General features: G+C 43.1%; 1 protein-coding gene across 1 annotated transcript in view; it reads right to left on the bottom strand.

Moving 5' to 3' along the window:
* Window positions 1–3,631: 3,631 nt before the first annotated feature.
* Plaat5 (phospholipase A and acyltransferase 5) overlaps window positions 3,632–15,191 on the bottom strand; it is a 38,566-nt gene continuing 27,006 nt past the window's right edge. The window contains exons 5-6 of the mRNA XM_031389557.1: window positions 5,573–5,832; window positions 3,632–3,849 (exon numbers count right to left, since the gene is read on the bottom strand). Of these exons, the coding sequence (XP_031245417.1) occupies window positions 3,757–3,849; window positions 5,573–5,832 (353 nt within the window). The 3' untranslated portion in view covers window positions 3,632–3,756. The remainder of the gene's footprint in view (window positions 3,850–5,572; window positions 5,833–15,191) is intronic.

The following is a 15,191-nucleotide window of genomic DNA, read 5'->3' as shown; positions in this document are numbered from 1 at the left end:
ACATACACACACACATACACACACATATATACACACATGCATGCACACACACATACACACACATGCATGCACACACACATACACATATACACACAAACACACACACATACACACATGCACACACACATGCACACACATGCATGCACACACACATACACATACACACACATGCACATACACACACATACACACACATGCACGTGCACACACATACACACACATGCATGCACACACACATATGCATGCACACACACATACGCACACACACATGCACATGTGCACACATACACATACACATACACACACGGCACACCTGACTGACATGCTCCAGTACCTTTCTCCTACTTCTAGCAAAACCACATCTTCCCATGGCTGTAACAACCTCTGCAGCATTGCCTCCTAAAGTCAGCCTGTCTACACTAGGTAAAACATCTAGGTTGACCCGTGTGTTACTGACACTGCCCCTCCCTAACCATGAGGGCATATCACAGGTCTGTGTCTTATCGCAGGACATGCCAAGTGAACAAGTACCACCACTGGTCCCTCCTCACCCTCCATTGTTGACTCTCAGAAATATTCCCAGTCAGGTCACTTTCCCTTAGTCTCCCCCACTTCCTTACCCTTCTGCTGTCAACAGAGGACACACTAGGAGTGTGACATGACAGGACTCACTCAAAGCAGACATTTCATCTTCTATGATGCAGAAACTGCTACACATTTTTTTGTTTCTTAAGGGGGGCCTTAACAAAGTCTTACCCCCTCATCTTGAAGGTGCAAGATATGAATTCCAGAGCTCATGGCCCTACAGACAGCTTGAAAATGGAAGAGACCGCTGTCCAGAAAATGGTCTGTGGCACATGTGTCTTCATCCTCCTGACTCAGAACGTCGCCTGAGCCTCCTAAACCACTGCTTATAGGCTGACAAGTAGGCAAGTAGCCAGCACATGGATTTTGACACACTCTCAAAACTGTGTTTTTTAATGGATGAGGGAGCACAACTGCTGATATATTTTGCCCATGGGGTTCCTACCAGAGAGCCAGAGCAGTGAGCAAGAGGTAGGTGAGTTCACTGTTAGTCTCACTAAACTACTGTCGGGGAGCTGTTTGCTAATCAAAGAAATCCCTGTTGGCTTGTTAGACACCAAATGGCCCAAGAGTTCAGAATCACTAAAACGTGACTGTGTTTGTTTAAAGCTAAAGGGAATGTGCTCGTAGAGGCCTGGTGTTTAGGCTCTGCCTCAAAGGAAGTCTCGACACAGACAATATTTTGAGTTAAGAGACTAAAAGAAGAATTATTGGAAGTCTGGCTGATCTTTCAGGCATCAGGGAGACAGAGAAAGGAACCAGGTGTACTGGCTTCTTGGAGCAGAAATGCAGGTTTGCCTGAACTCACCTACCTCTTGCAAGCATCCAGGGTGGCTATGCACAGTACACGTAGGACGTTGGGGAAGGGCATAAGAATTCCAACAAAGAAATACACCAGGCTTGGGCATGCAAGAAGCTAAAAACGAGACATCGAGTTTGGGTTGCTGAGAAAGGGTCAGAGGACTCTTATGCAAATTGCAGCGGACCTCGAAATTCTTGAGCTCTCCTGGGTATCCTGTGGAATTGGGGCATAACAACTGCAGCTCTCCACCGAGTAAAATCCATGGGAATAGTTTCAGACCTTCCATCAAAATCATTCCTTCCATTCACACAGTTGGCTTATATCCATCTGGAACCAGTCAGAATGGAAATTTCAAATTTTTCTGGCAATTATAAAGTACAAGTTATTTTCTAATAGTCTCATTGGTTATGCTTTAAATAAAAAAGTTTTATTTTTGTTGTTGTTGTTGTTGTTGTTGTTTTTAAGACAGGGTTTCTCTGTGTATGTAGCCTTGGCTGTCCTAGAACTTTCTCTATAGTTCCAGCTGGCCTCAGACTCAGAGATCTGACCGCCTCTGCCTCCAAAGTGCTGGGATTAGAGACGAATGCCACCACCTCCCAGCCTAAATCCAAAATTTTTTAAACAGTAAAGAATGAAGTTGATACATGTGATGGTCAGGATCAATTGTCGACTTAAAATCTAGAACCACCTAGGAGATGGGCCTCTGAGTATGGCTGGATGTTCTTAGCTGGGTTCACCTGGGTGGGAAGACCCACCCCAGATGGCTTCATTCTGGCTTCATTCTGACAGCACCATTTCACGGTCTGGCCCTGGGCTAAAGAAAGGGAAACTTTCGAGCAGCAAGCATGCACTCATTCACTGCTCCTTATTTTGGCTGCAGACATAATATGCCCACCTCCCTCCACTTCCCACCACATGGCTTCCTCACCCTCATGGACCATAACCCTGAACTGTGAATTAAATAAATCCTTTCTCCTTTGAGTTACTCTGAGTATTTTATCATAGCAACAAGAGCAGACCCTAGGACAGAAATCGCTTCCAGGAACTGGGGTCACTGCTGTAATGAACCTCACCATGTGGCTCTTCCTCCTTTGGGACTGTTCTGGGGCTGGAATGTGGAAGAGTTTGCAACCTGGGGTTAGAAAGCAGAGCTTAGTGGGCAATTCTGGTGGGACCATAGAAAAGAATGCTGAGAGCATTCTATGGTCTATGAGACCATAGAAATGAATGCCCAGTCCCTGGGGTTTCAAAGGGAAACAAGGACTCGATCAGGAAGTGAGCTGGGGACCACTTGTGTGTTATTTGGAACAAGGATCTGGCTTCATTCTGACCATGTCCTGAGAATCTGAGTGAAGCTAAATTGAAAGTAATGGAGTGGTTTGCTGGGAGAGGGCAGTTTAGGAATGTGTCCGGGAGGGTGTCCAGGATGATGCTGAGTCCAGCTGTGGTTGTTAAAGAGATAATGTATAATATAAAATCGTTCAATTTCTTTAATATGTTTTTGCTTTTGCCTAGGCATGGTTTTTCTGTGTTGCCCTGGTTGTCCTGGAACTCACTCTGTAGATAAATCTGGCCTCAGATTCAGAGATCTGCATGCCTCTGCCCTCCTGATTGCTGGGATTAAAGACATGCGCCGCTGCTGTCACCACCACCTGGCATTTTTTTTTCATCTTTAACCATGTATATGCATGTGTGTCTGTGTGTGAGTATGTGTATATGAGTGTTATGCCCACAAGGCCAGAGGATAACATTAGAGTTACCAACGTGGGTCCTGGGAACCAAACTTAGGTCCTCTAAAGAGAAGCAAGTGCATATAACCCCTGAGCCACCTCTCCCAGCCAGATTAAGGTTCAGCTGGCCCTAAAGCAGCAGCTTTCCTTGATGTCTTCTCCACCCCTCCTCCCCCTAACCACACAATGGGTCTGAAAAGGCAGGACTGAGATAAATGGAAGAAGATGGAGATAGCTGAGAACAATAGGAAGAGTTCCTGGGGAGAGTTCTTCATTACTGGAAGTGTTCTAAGGAGGTTTCCGGAATGTTTCTGGTGGTTCCCCAGTTCCACAAAATAAAGCTGCTATAAGGAACAAGCAAAGGATTAAGATTAAATGAATACATGAAACGGCTCCAACAGCGCCGGGCACGTACAAGATTCCTAGCGGATATCAGGTCCTCCCATGCTGACAGTATAAGGGTCCACGTCAGCTACAGTGGACGGATGCCAGAGAAAGTAACACAACACATTCCAGTTTTCAAGAAACTCACAATCTTTTTTTAACAGGGCAACAGAGTGAGAAAGGCGAGGAGGAAGAAAGGAGGTCTTGCTCCGCAGCTGCCAGTGGCTCCTCCTCCGCTGGGAATTCGCAGTACCTTCAAGCAGTTATGGGTTTGGGTCTCATGCTATCTACTACTGCTGAGAGGACAGCTCCTGCAGCCTTCGCTCCCTCCACCAGGGCGTGCTCCACCTGCAAAGCACAGTGGTTCGTGAGATAGTGGGTACCAACTGCAGGCTGCCACTCTTCCCTGCTCCTATCCCTCGCTTCCCTTTCGGGATCCAACCTGACCAGAGTACGTTCCTAAGGAAAGAGACCACCTGGAATATCCTACATCTCCCAAACCTCTAAAGCTTCCAGAGACTCAGCAAAGGGGCATCTGAAGACAGGCACCCAAAGCAGGATAGTCTCCCTTTCCCCAGGCCATGGAGCCTCTGGCCTTTTTCTTTCCTGGAACCTATTCAGCATAGGGTCTTCCTCCCAAGTAGTATATATGAGGCAAAGGATTTCTCCACGGAATCGGCTGCAGCCACTGAACAAAAGGGGATTCTGAGAGCCAAGGAGCAGAGCTCACTTGGGCACAACTGCACATAAATCAGTATTCACACTTAATTCATGTCTTTAACTCTTTGGCAGGTGCTCATGGGGCTTGGGAGATCTTTCATACTGGAGCCCACCAGGCTTCTAGCCTGAGTATAATAACACACACACACACACAGATCCCAAGTTTTAAAGGGGGGTTTGTAGTTTTGGCTATCCTGTGATTTCATCTTATCTGCATATTATCTCCTTTAATATACATATATTAAAGGAGTTGCACATTCCTTCTACTGATAAGTTTCCTGATAAGGGTCAACTATTAATGAGAGCAGCTTAAATTGCTACAGATATTTAGGCTTCAGAGTTCTTTTACATATGTTGTACGCTTATCACTAGCCTGTCTGGGGCAGGAGGAAGGTTACAGAGCCAAATGCAGGGTGAGCCAGGAAAGTAAAATGACAAGAGTTAGAACACGGCTTATCTGTGCCCAGCACACTGTGATTCAGTTAGGACATGTCACAAGAGTTGGCAAATGGCACATCTATGCTCAACACATAGCACACAGCCACCAGTTGGCCCAACAGAGCATCAGTGGACAGGAATGCCAGCTCAGTGACCTGATTAATGACTTAAAGACTGAAACCCCAGATACTTCTATGTAAACTTTCTATAGTCTCCAAATTTAGCAGAGTCAGATACTAATTCAAATTTTAAAATAATAATACATAGCACCAATTATAGAGGATAATCTCTTGTGTACTGTATGGATACAGCACGTGCCAATAAAATGCTGATTGGCCTATAAGCTTAGGCGGGAAACAGAAAGTGGGACCATTGGTAGGGAGAGCCAAGATGGGAGTATTCACTTGGGAATTTGGAGGAGGTCAGAAGCATGGGAGCTGAGCAGAGGCAACCAACCATGTGGCAGAAGGTAGATTAGAATAAATGGGATATTAAGTTGTGATCTAACCAGGGAACAGCCAAGGCTTATGGCCTAGGTATCTGTAAATACACTTGAGTCTCAGAGTCGATGTACTGGGAGCCTGAGCCCTGGGAGGAAAAACTCAGTTTTTACTCCCATGGTAAAAACCATGGTGGCCCATAGTTTACAACTTCTCAGCTCTGACAGCCAAGTATCTACCCTGATCTATACCCATTTTGTAAAGCAAGGAGGAGCGTCAAAAGAAAGCTACTGAAGGAGCTCGTGGGCTGAGATGCAAATGGGTGCTGTTCCTGATGGTGTAATATCTCTTCACATTATTAGCACAGCACAGCAAGACAGTGTCAGGAACCTGGTGTCTGCCAAGCTTTGTCTGGCCATCTTTGATAAGCTTGGCCGACAGTGAGGAGTCACTGAAGGCACTCAGGGACATACCTGCTGGCTCCTGGGCACACCATATCTGAGGTCATTGACAAAGTGCTCACAGTTCCCCTCAATTAGGCTGTACTGAACTATCTTGTTTATCATGTTTTTTGTGCGCTGGATGATCTTGTCCACCGGCAGTGGCAGGTATGTCCCATCCAGCTTGTTGTTGATCTTCCAGGAGCAACCATGCAGCACATCCTCCAGCCGGCTGTACTTCACCACAGCTCGGTTGCTGAAGATAGAGGTGATGCTCCCTGCCTCAAACTCACCTAGGAACAAGAACAGAAGTTGGAAATGCTCAAGGAGTAAAGGGACAGGATGTTCTGGCTCTGCCTAAGACTTGGGTAAAGCCACTTTCTGTGAGATTCTGGATCACACCTTAGTTTAGAGTATGTTAGAGGAGAGGGTATTGTATTAAATGTACTATGGAAGACCAGCTTTCAGAGAGATACTTTACTTGGGGGTGGCAGCAGGGAATACATGTGTGGGTGTACATGCAAGTGTGGAGGCCAGAAGTCGATGTCAAAATAATATTCCTTAATCACTTTCTCCATTGCATTTTTTGAGACCTGGTCTCTCACTGAATCGATGGATCACCTATTTATTGGCTGGACAGGTTGGCCAGTGGGCTCTTGGGATCACCTATCTCTGGAATACACAGATTTTTTACATGAGTGCTGGGGATCTGAACTCAGAACCTCATGCTTGTGCAGGAAGCACATTAGCAACTATGGCACCTCCACTCCATGCCAAGATGTCTTTTGCCCTGAGTTACGTGCTCTGTTCACCTCCAGAAGAACCTCTTGTTAGTAACTGTAGAAATACTTTATCATGTGGCCCTGGACTAGACCACATTGGCCTGATCCTGTCTTAGAAGCTGAGTCTTGTTTCCTATGCAGATATCACTTATCTCCAACATCTGTGGGTCATCCCCTTATAAGGCTCTGTCTTGTGCATAAAAAATGGTTTCATAACATGCCTCCCTCTCTGCCACTGCCAGGGAATGGTGAACTTAGTATTTGGAACTCTGCTCACTTCTACCACCATCCACTCAGAGACTCTTGCTGTTTGTGACTAATCATATATGGGAGGGTTTCATTAAGGTTTACCACCAAGGAGGGACTCTGCAGCTTCAGGAAAAAGAAACATTTGAAAGCTGCCATATTCTAAACACTCAGTGTTTAGAAGACATAGAAGATCCAAGAGAGTGGGGAACCTGTCTGAGGCTACATGAGTGATCACTAAAAACCAGCTATGAGGGATGATTTCCAATATTCTCATCAAAATACTATAGGACTGAGGGAAGCTCAGTGGATAGAGTTTTTACCCAACAGGCATTAAGATAAAAGTTCAAGACCATCTTGATCTATAGAGTGAGTTCTAGAGTTCCAGGACAGCCTGGGCTACACAGAGAAAACCTGTCTAAAAACAACAACAAAAAAGTCAGGCAAGAAAGGTAGCCACCCATAATCCCAATACTTGAGAGAGAGAGATGGAGACCCCAGGACTAGATTTTGGGCAGCTAGATTAGACAGAATTGGTGAACTGCAAGGTTTAGAGAGCGTGATCAAGAAAGATACATGATGTCAACTTCAAGCCTTCACACCTGTGAGGGCATGAAAACATGCATACACACCAAGATCATTGCATGTCCTTATACACACAAAGAAAAAAATTAGAGGACATGGATATGCTAATAATTTATATGTGGTCACTACATATTGCAAAGCTGTTATACTGTATCCCACAAATATCTACCATTTATTATTTTTTTTCCTCCAGAGCCGACTATAAATGTCTCTAAGCTGCTCAAGAGAAAAAGAAAACAAAGTCTCTTACTCCACTCCTATGCATTCCAAGAAAATCTACTGGTTTCACAAAATCTAATTAGCTGCACTAGCAACCCTACTTTGTCCCTGCAGTGGCCACACAAAGAGTGTGATTACAGAACCACTGTCATCACGAATGGGCACAGAGATGACATACTTGAAATTTAGAGGCAAGAAGATAGGGAGGGGATCACTTCTAACCATCTCTTTAGCTATACAAAGTGGGATTTGTAGAGACAACTTTGGAGTTTTGGTTTAAGGAAAAAAAAAACAAAATAAATATTATAGGAATATGTTTTCATTTTTAACCCCAGGTGTGAGATATGGGACTTCTTTAGGTTGTCCACAGCAGTTGACTATGATTTGCCTTGTTCTGTAGCAGGGCTGTAATTTTGCAAACTGCATATAGTTTCTGTGATTGTGTGATGTTTGGAATTCTGGGAACTTTTTAGAGGGTACATAAATGCTGAGCCCCTGAATGTAGGGGGTGGTTCTGATGTTTTGATCAAGAATTTCCATGTGAACACTGAAGGTCCTATTCCCCAATTGGATCTTGCTCAATCAATAAAGATGCTAGTGGCCAATGATCTGGGAAGAATAGGCGGGACTTCCAGGTTTCCAGCAGGCAGGCTAGCAGATGCAAGAGAGGAGAAAAAGTCCTCCATTCTTCAAAAGGAGAAGGAGCCACCAGCTATGTGAGATCTCAGGCAGAGTGGCCATCAGCTGCTTCCCCATTTGGCCTGTGGTAGCAAACAGGATATTAGAAACATAATTAAGTTGAGGGCAGATTTAGGGTGCTGAGCTAGGACTAAATGTAACTTAACAACTGAGCTGAGATTTAGACTAGAGGTGTTGAGCTGGGAGTGAAGAGAAGGGCAGACTAGCAGAAAGAGGCTTAGAAGAGACAGGCTATTGAGCTAAACCATATCAACAATAAGATTGTGTGCGTGTGTGTGTGTGTGTGTGTGTGTGTGTGTGTGTATGTTTCATCCTCAGATCTGAGAGAACCTGAGCAAGGCTATTAGTGTGGTCTGCTAGGAGCTTTAAGCTGGGTAGCAAAAACTACACGCTACACCCAAGAGGGCAGAGTGGGTTGATGGTTGGTTGTTGTTGGTTGTTATCAGTTGGCTTAAGTAGTTGTGCACAAAGAAGAAACAACAAGAGGAGATTGCATATCTTTTTTTTTTTAAACAGGTGGTTGTGAGCCACCATGTGGTTGCTGGGACTTGAACTTATGACCTCCGGAAGAACAGTCGGTGCTCTTAACCGCTGCTGAGCCATCTCACCAGCCCGAGATTGCATATCTTGACAGTGAAAATCAAACTTACCCCAAGGAACTTGATGCCCCTAATTGGCAGGAAGTAATCTAACAATAATGTCACCCCTTTCTGATCCTTGACTTTATTCAAGAATCTCTTTCCTTTCCTCTCCTCTCTATCTTTTTTTTCTCCATTATCTGATGTTTGGGGACTGAAAGGATAGAAAAATGGTAGAGAAGAACCCACAAAATAGCAAAAGACAGCTATAAGTGGTGGCCAGACATGGGGTTAGGCAGAACAGAAAACTTGGTTTAAAATGCCATAGAGGAAATGGCAAGAGATGAAGGAATGGATATTTCTTTTCAAGAGGCCAGAAAAAATGTTGTTATAGCTGATACTGCTGGAATATCCCCTGGTTTTCTCCCAGTTGGGATTTTCTGATTTTTATTTTTCTTCTTCCTATATTTTGTTTCAAAAAAGGTACAAAGAATGGCTGTGCAATTGGAAAACTTCTAGGTGGAAAGGTAGGGTCTGGGAAGCAAAAAACAAAAAAATAGCTGAAATAGGAAAACAAAGGAGTTTACTCTGCTCTCTCACTTCTGAAAAGGTTACAGAGTTGGCTGTGCAACTGGAAAAATTCAGGTGGAAGTGAAGCACTGGGGAAGCAGGGAACATCTGAAAGGAAGAACAAGACTAAGAGAACAGGAGCTCCCCAAGGGGGAGTAGAGGAAAAGAAACGGTCAGAAAACAGCTGAAACCGTGGGAGGGTGTTTCCAAACAAAGAGTTAATATCAAACCAACCATGCTGCCAGGGTGGGAGGAGGGGTGGGAGGAGGGGTTAGGAAGAGGGGCAGCCCTGGGTTACTAAATCACCATCAGTTTTCCCAGTGGCCATACAGCATATGCCTAACAGTGTGGAACATCTTATGGAACAGGTTATGATGAAATAGGATGTCATCCTATAGAAATGGCATGTCTAGGGCATTTAAAGAGGCCTTTTATAAGATTTTATATGGGATGCACTTACCTTATATGAAATAAACTCTAGATAACTGGGATACTCAAAATGGAATTATTCCCCAAGGCTAGAAGGGATTGTTGACAGCTGTACTAGAGGCCAGTCCACAGTTGCAATGGCTAACATGTCGGATGGAAGAAGCTGTGAATGTTAGACAGTGAAACAGCGAGGGGAATGAATACAGTCAAAGACCAGTTTCTAGGTGAAGGGTGGTACTGTGATATACAAGAACAGATTCAGTTTGATGATGCCACTATAGAACAATGTCCCTTAGCAGGTTGAGACAAAGTAGAAGAGGCTGGGGAAAGGCCCACCACATTTACAAAGATTATGCCAGACTCTGGAGAAGCCATCACTCATTTTTTTTTTACAAAGATTAGTCTCAGAGTATAAAAATATTAATACTGAACATAAAAAAGTTATTAGACAGTTAAAGGCATGAGGCCCCTCAGCACAAAGTATGAGCTGTTTGCCTCTTGTGGGCCAAGAACTAACACGCAGACTGAAAAATGTCCACAGAGCATTGGAGATTTAGTGCTGCTGTAGACTTGGATATTGGTAAACATTATTCCCAAGAACTCAATGTTATAAAATAACTACTGGACTTTATACCCTTTTCCCCTTAGGGACAGCAGGAAGGATCTTATAAAGAAGTGGATTGACTTTCCAAGAATTCATTGTATATCCAAGAATTATAGATGAGGATTTCAAATGAGAAACTTAAATGATGCAAAAGAGAGATGCAATTTAATACAGGTGATAAGATGGCTCATCTGCTACTGCTCCCCTCCATCAAAAGCAAGATAGCTCCAGTAGCAAAAACAGGAGGGTTTAAAAGTACTGGAAAACATGTGTTCTGGCAAGCACTCATTAGTGATCAGAGGCCAAAATTAAAATCACAAGCAAATGGTATTGAAATAGAAGGTTTGATGGATACAGGAGTTGGTATAACTATCATTTCAAAAAAAAATCTTGTAATTCAGAATAGCTACTTCAAAAGGTGTTTTACCCAGTTTCTAGGACTTGGAAAGATGTCTCAGACAAAACAAAGTGTGTGGTGGGTTAAATTCATGGAACCAGAAGGTTAAATAGGAAAGTTAAGACCTTATGAGGATGACATACCCATAAATTTATGGGAAAGGGATCTTTACAACAATGGGACACTTAGATTAATATTCCTGCAATCCCACACATGGCCCATTATGAAAGAAGGGGTGAAATGGTAGATGCTCCTAGGGAAGGTATTGATATATGTCATCAAAAACAATCCAACTGGGCCAGTTGTCCAAACACAAGACTGCCTTTGATACAGCTCTTGAGGCTTGAGACGTTTGATCTGGACCTCGAGGTAGGATGACACACACTTTGATTCAGGACTTGATGCATAGTGGCCATGCTGATAAAGATCTGTAATGAAAAGGAACTAAAGAAAAGCTTAGGTCCAGGTATAGTGGTGCATGCCTTTAACCCCAGGACTCACAAGACAGAGTCATGAATATCTCAGAGTTCAAAATCAGTCAGCCTGCAGAGCAAGATCCAGGATAACCAGGCTTAAACAATGAATTAAATCACTGAAAACAGAAAGCTAGTCAAGATGTAATAGAAGAAGGGGACCAGATTCTAGCCCCAGCAAGCAGCAGAACTTGGCAGCTCTGGCCATGTGACTCTGGCTTTAGAGGCCAGAATAGAAGGGATTACAGGATAATTGATGACTCTGGTTAGCTGGAGCTAAGAAATTAGTGGTGATTAAGAAGATAGTGGCATCACTGGGATCAAATCTTCTGGGAAGTGTATTCAGAGAGAACAAAGAAACTGTTCCAAAAAGAGGCATTGTGCTGGCAGTCTGACTTGGTCATATCTAAGAATCAATTGTACTGGATTTGAAGTCATGAAGAACCCATGAGCAGCTGAGCCTTGGCATTGTGAGAGGCCAGGAAAGGCCATTGGTGAAGAAACAGTCTCAGTGGCAGTTGAAGGCAAAGAATGGAAGTGGTCATACAAAGAAGTTGAGGCTTGGCACCATGAAGAGAGCCTATGAGAGGTTATTGATGAAAGTAAAGCCTACTTGCAGAGGAAGACCCCAGTGTACTGGAGATGCCAGTACCATGGGATGATCACCACCAACAGCAGCAGCAGTGAAGTCAACCAGAGCCTAGAGTGCTACAGAAAGAAGCATTGCAGAAATGAGTCAAGTCATTTGGAGAAGCACAGAAGATCATGTGTGGATCCCAGATATTGGAACAAGAAGCTGTGAAGTTGAGGTTACCTTGGAGACCCTATAATGTTAGAGATCCCAGAGCCAGGGGATACCTTGCCAAGGAAATCTGCTAACAGGAAGTGGAACCAGCCCAAGAGAAAGATTTGTGTCACAGTTTACAAAGCTCAAAGGAATTGGACATCAGACATGGAGATATAGATTTTGGAGTTTTCCTAGCTGGGTTTTGGTCTTGCTTTGGTCCAGTATTTCCTTACTATGATGTTTTGGAATGATGATGATGATGATGATATGTATATATATATATATATACACATATATATATATATATATGGATATGGATATATACACATATATGGATATATATATATATATCCTTATGTATATCTCCTGTGATGTTGGAAGTATACAATCTGCTTTTTGATTTTGGTTTTATAGGGAATTACAGTTAAGAGATTGCATGAATCTCAGAACTGAGACTTCGAACTTTGAACTTTTAAACATTATTGAGACTGTGATAGACTATAAAAACTTTTGAAGTTAGACTAATGCATTTTGCATTATGTTATATTGACAAGCCTTTAGGGGTCAGGGAGTGCAATGTGGTGGTTTAAATAGGTTTAGCCCTCATAGACTCATGTGTCTGAATGCTTGACTCACAGGGAATGACATATTAGGCCATTGTTGGGGTGGGTGTGGCCTTGTTGGAAGAAGTGTGTCACTGTGGAGGTGGACTTGGAGGACTCTATGCTCAAGCTCTGCCCAGTTGGAAAGAGAGACTCCTCCTGACTGATTTCAGTCAAGATGTAGAACTTTTGGCTCCTCCAGCACCATGTCTGTCTGCATGCTGCCATGCTTCCTTGTTATGATAATGGACTAAACCTTGGAACTGTAAGCCAGTCCCAATTAAACTTTTTTTTATAAAAAATTTAAAAGAAGAAAGGAAAAAACAAAAGAAGAAGAAGAAGAAGAAAGTATTCTACCTAGCCAGGATTGCCACTACATTGAAAAATTCCACCTAAAGACCATCTTCCACCTACAAACAGCTCAGGCAGTCAAATTGCTGAATTCATAAGAGACTGGCATGACACAAACATTTGCAGATTAACAAAGGATAGGCAAGGTAACCTTTGACATTGGGAAATGTACTGGGGGTGGAGGGCTCCCATAGAGCCTGGATATCAAATCCAATCCAGTCATACCCTGTCAGAGAAACTCAACCCTAGAGCAATTAAAAGATTTAATGTCTGCTGTTACAAACAACTGTGCTATAGATGTAATCAAAGAAAGAACAGCTTCAGTACATAAAACAAAAAATTCAGGAGAGACCACAAATAGGTATTTTGTCAAACTGCTATAAATAGTCACATACATAAACTGCTATAAATAGTTTATACAGATAAATAGCATTGAAATTGAAGGTTAGTAGACACAAGAGCAAATGTAACAGTAATTTCACCAAAATATCGGCACCCAAATTGGCCTCTTCAGGAAATAGATACTCAGCTTCTAAAGAATGGAACTTTGTCAGAAAGTAAATATTCAGCTTCTAGAGAATGAAACTTTGTGTCAAATGAAACAACATGCAAGATGGATCAAGTGTATAGGGCCAGAAGGGCAAATAGGAAAATTAAAGCCATATGTGACTAATGTAGCCATGAATTTATGAGGACATGATTTGTTGCAGCAATGGAAAACTACAGAACTTTGAACTCAAAAATACTTAATCCCAGGGCTGCCAAATATAACCAGGCTTGACATTAAACTTGGCAGAAATTGATTCATTATTGTAAACAGTTTACTGTGTCAAATGTTAAAATTTTTCCTTTTTATTTAGACAAAAAGGGGAATATAGGAATAATATAGGAATAAAGGATGGATCATTGAATTTACTCTTAAACTATACAGCTACTAGTAGTCAAAAAATCTAAAATTGGTATGATCTTTGTATACTGATGCAGAGTTGGGGTTATATTTGATTACATTGGTATAGAATGATGCAAAATTGAGGTTATGTTCAATTACATTGGTATAGATTTTTATATGTTGATACAAATTTAAGGTTATATTTTGTTACAACACACTATGTATCAACTCTTTTTTAGATATTGTACCTATGTAATTCTTACAAATGCAGTGTTACAAAGAATTCTCAACTAAGGAAACTCAATAGCCAAGAAACACCTAAAGAAATGTTCCCGGTCTCTCTGGGCTGGTGTCCCGAGCGGTCCTTGGGCACAAGCTCTGCCGCCAGTCCCACAACACCCAGAGGAAGCTCCACTCCCAGGCACTCTGACACTCTCAGGGTCAGAGGTGAGGAGGACCCAACATCTGTCCCAACACCAGGAATAACTGGGACCAGTGGAACCAGGCACACAGGATCTCCGCCAGCAGAGTGGCTCGGGTTCCTTCCTGTCTCTCTGGGCTGATGTCCTGAACAGACCTTGGGCCCAGGCTCTGCAGCCAGTCCCACAACTCCCAGGCACTCTGACACTCTCAGGATCAGAGGTGAGGAGGACACAACATCTGTCCCAACACCAGGAGTAACTGGGACCAGTGGAACCAGGCACACAGGAACTCCACCAGCAGAGTGGCTTGGGTTCCCTCCGGTCTCTCTGAGCTGGTGTCATGAGCAGACCTTGGACCCAGGCTCTGCAACCAGTCTCACAACACACAGAGGAAGCTGCTGCACTTACAGGTGCTCTACTAACAAGCCCAGGGTCACAGGATCACAGAGACAGCTTGATTCTGAGGAGTTCTGACACAACCAGAATCACAGGAAGGACAAGCTACAGTCATATTTAGCAAGGGCAGGTAGCACTAGAGATAACCAGATGTTGGGGGCAAGCCTAAGAAAATAAACAACACAAACCAAGGTTTCTTGGCATCATCAGAACCTAATTCTCCCACCATAGCAAGTCCTGGACACACTGTGACACCAGAAAAGTAAGATTCAGATGTAAAATCACTTCTCATGATGATGATACAGGACCTTAAGAAAGACATAAATAGCACCCTCAGAGAAATACAGGAGAACACAGGTAAATAGCTAGAAGCCCTTAAAGAGGAAACACAAAAATCCCTTAAAGAACTACAGGAAAAGACAATCAAACAGGTGAAGGAAATGAGCAAAACCATCCAGAATCTAAAAATGGAAATAGAAACAATAAAGAAATCAGAAAGAGAGACACCCTGGAGATACAAAACCTAGGAGAGAAATCAGGAGCCACAGATGCAACCATCACCAACAGAATACAAGAGATAGAAGAGAGAATCTCAGGGGTAGAAGACACCATAAAAAACATTG

This window comes from Mastomys coucha, unplaced genomic scaffold, assembly GCF_008632895.1.
Source record: "Mastomys coucha isolate ucsf_1 unplaced genomic scaffold, UCSF_Mcou_1 pScaffold21, whole genome shotgun sequence".
In the NCBI taxonomy this organism is placed as follows: Eukaryota; Metazoa; Chordata; class Mammalia; order Rodentia; family Muridae; genus Mastomys; species Mastomys coucha.
Note: the sequence above shows the minus strand (reverse complement) of the source record. Positions and strands in the feature narration are given on the sequence as shown.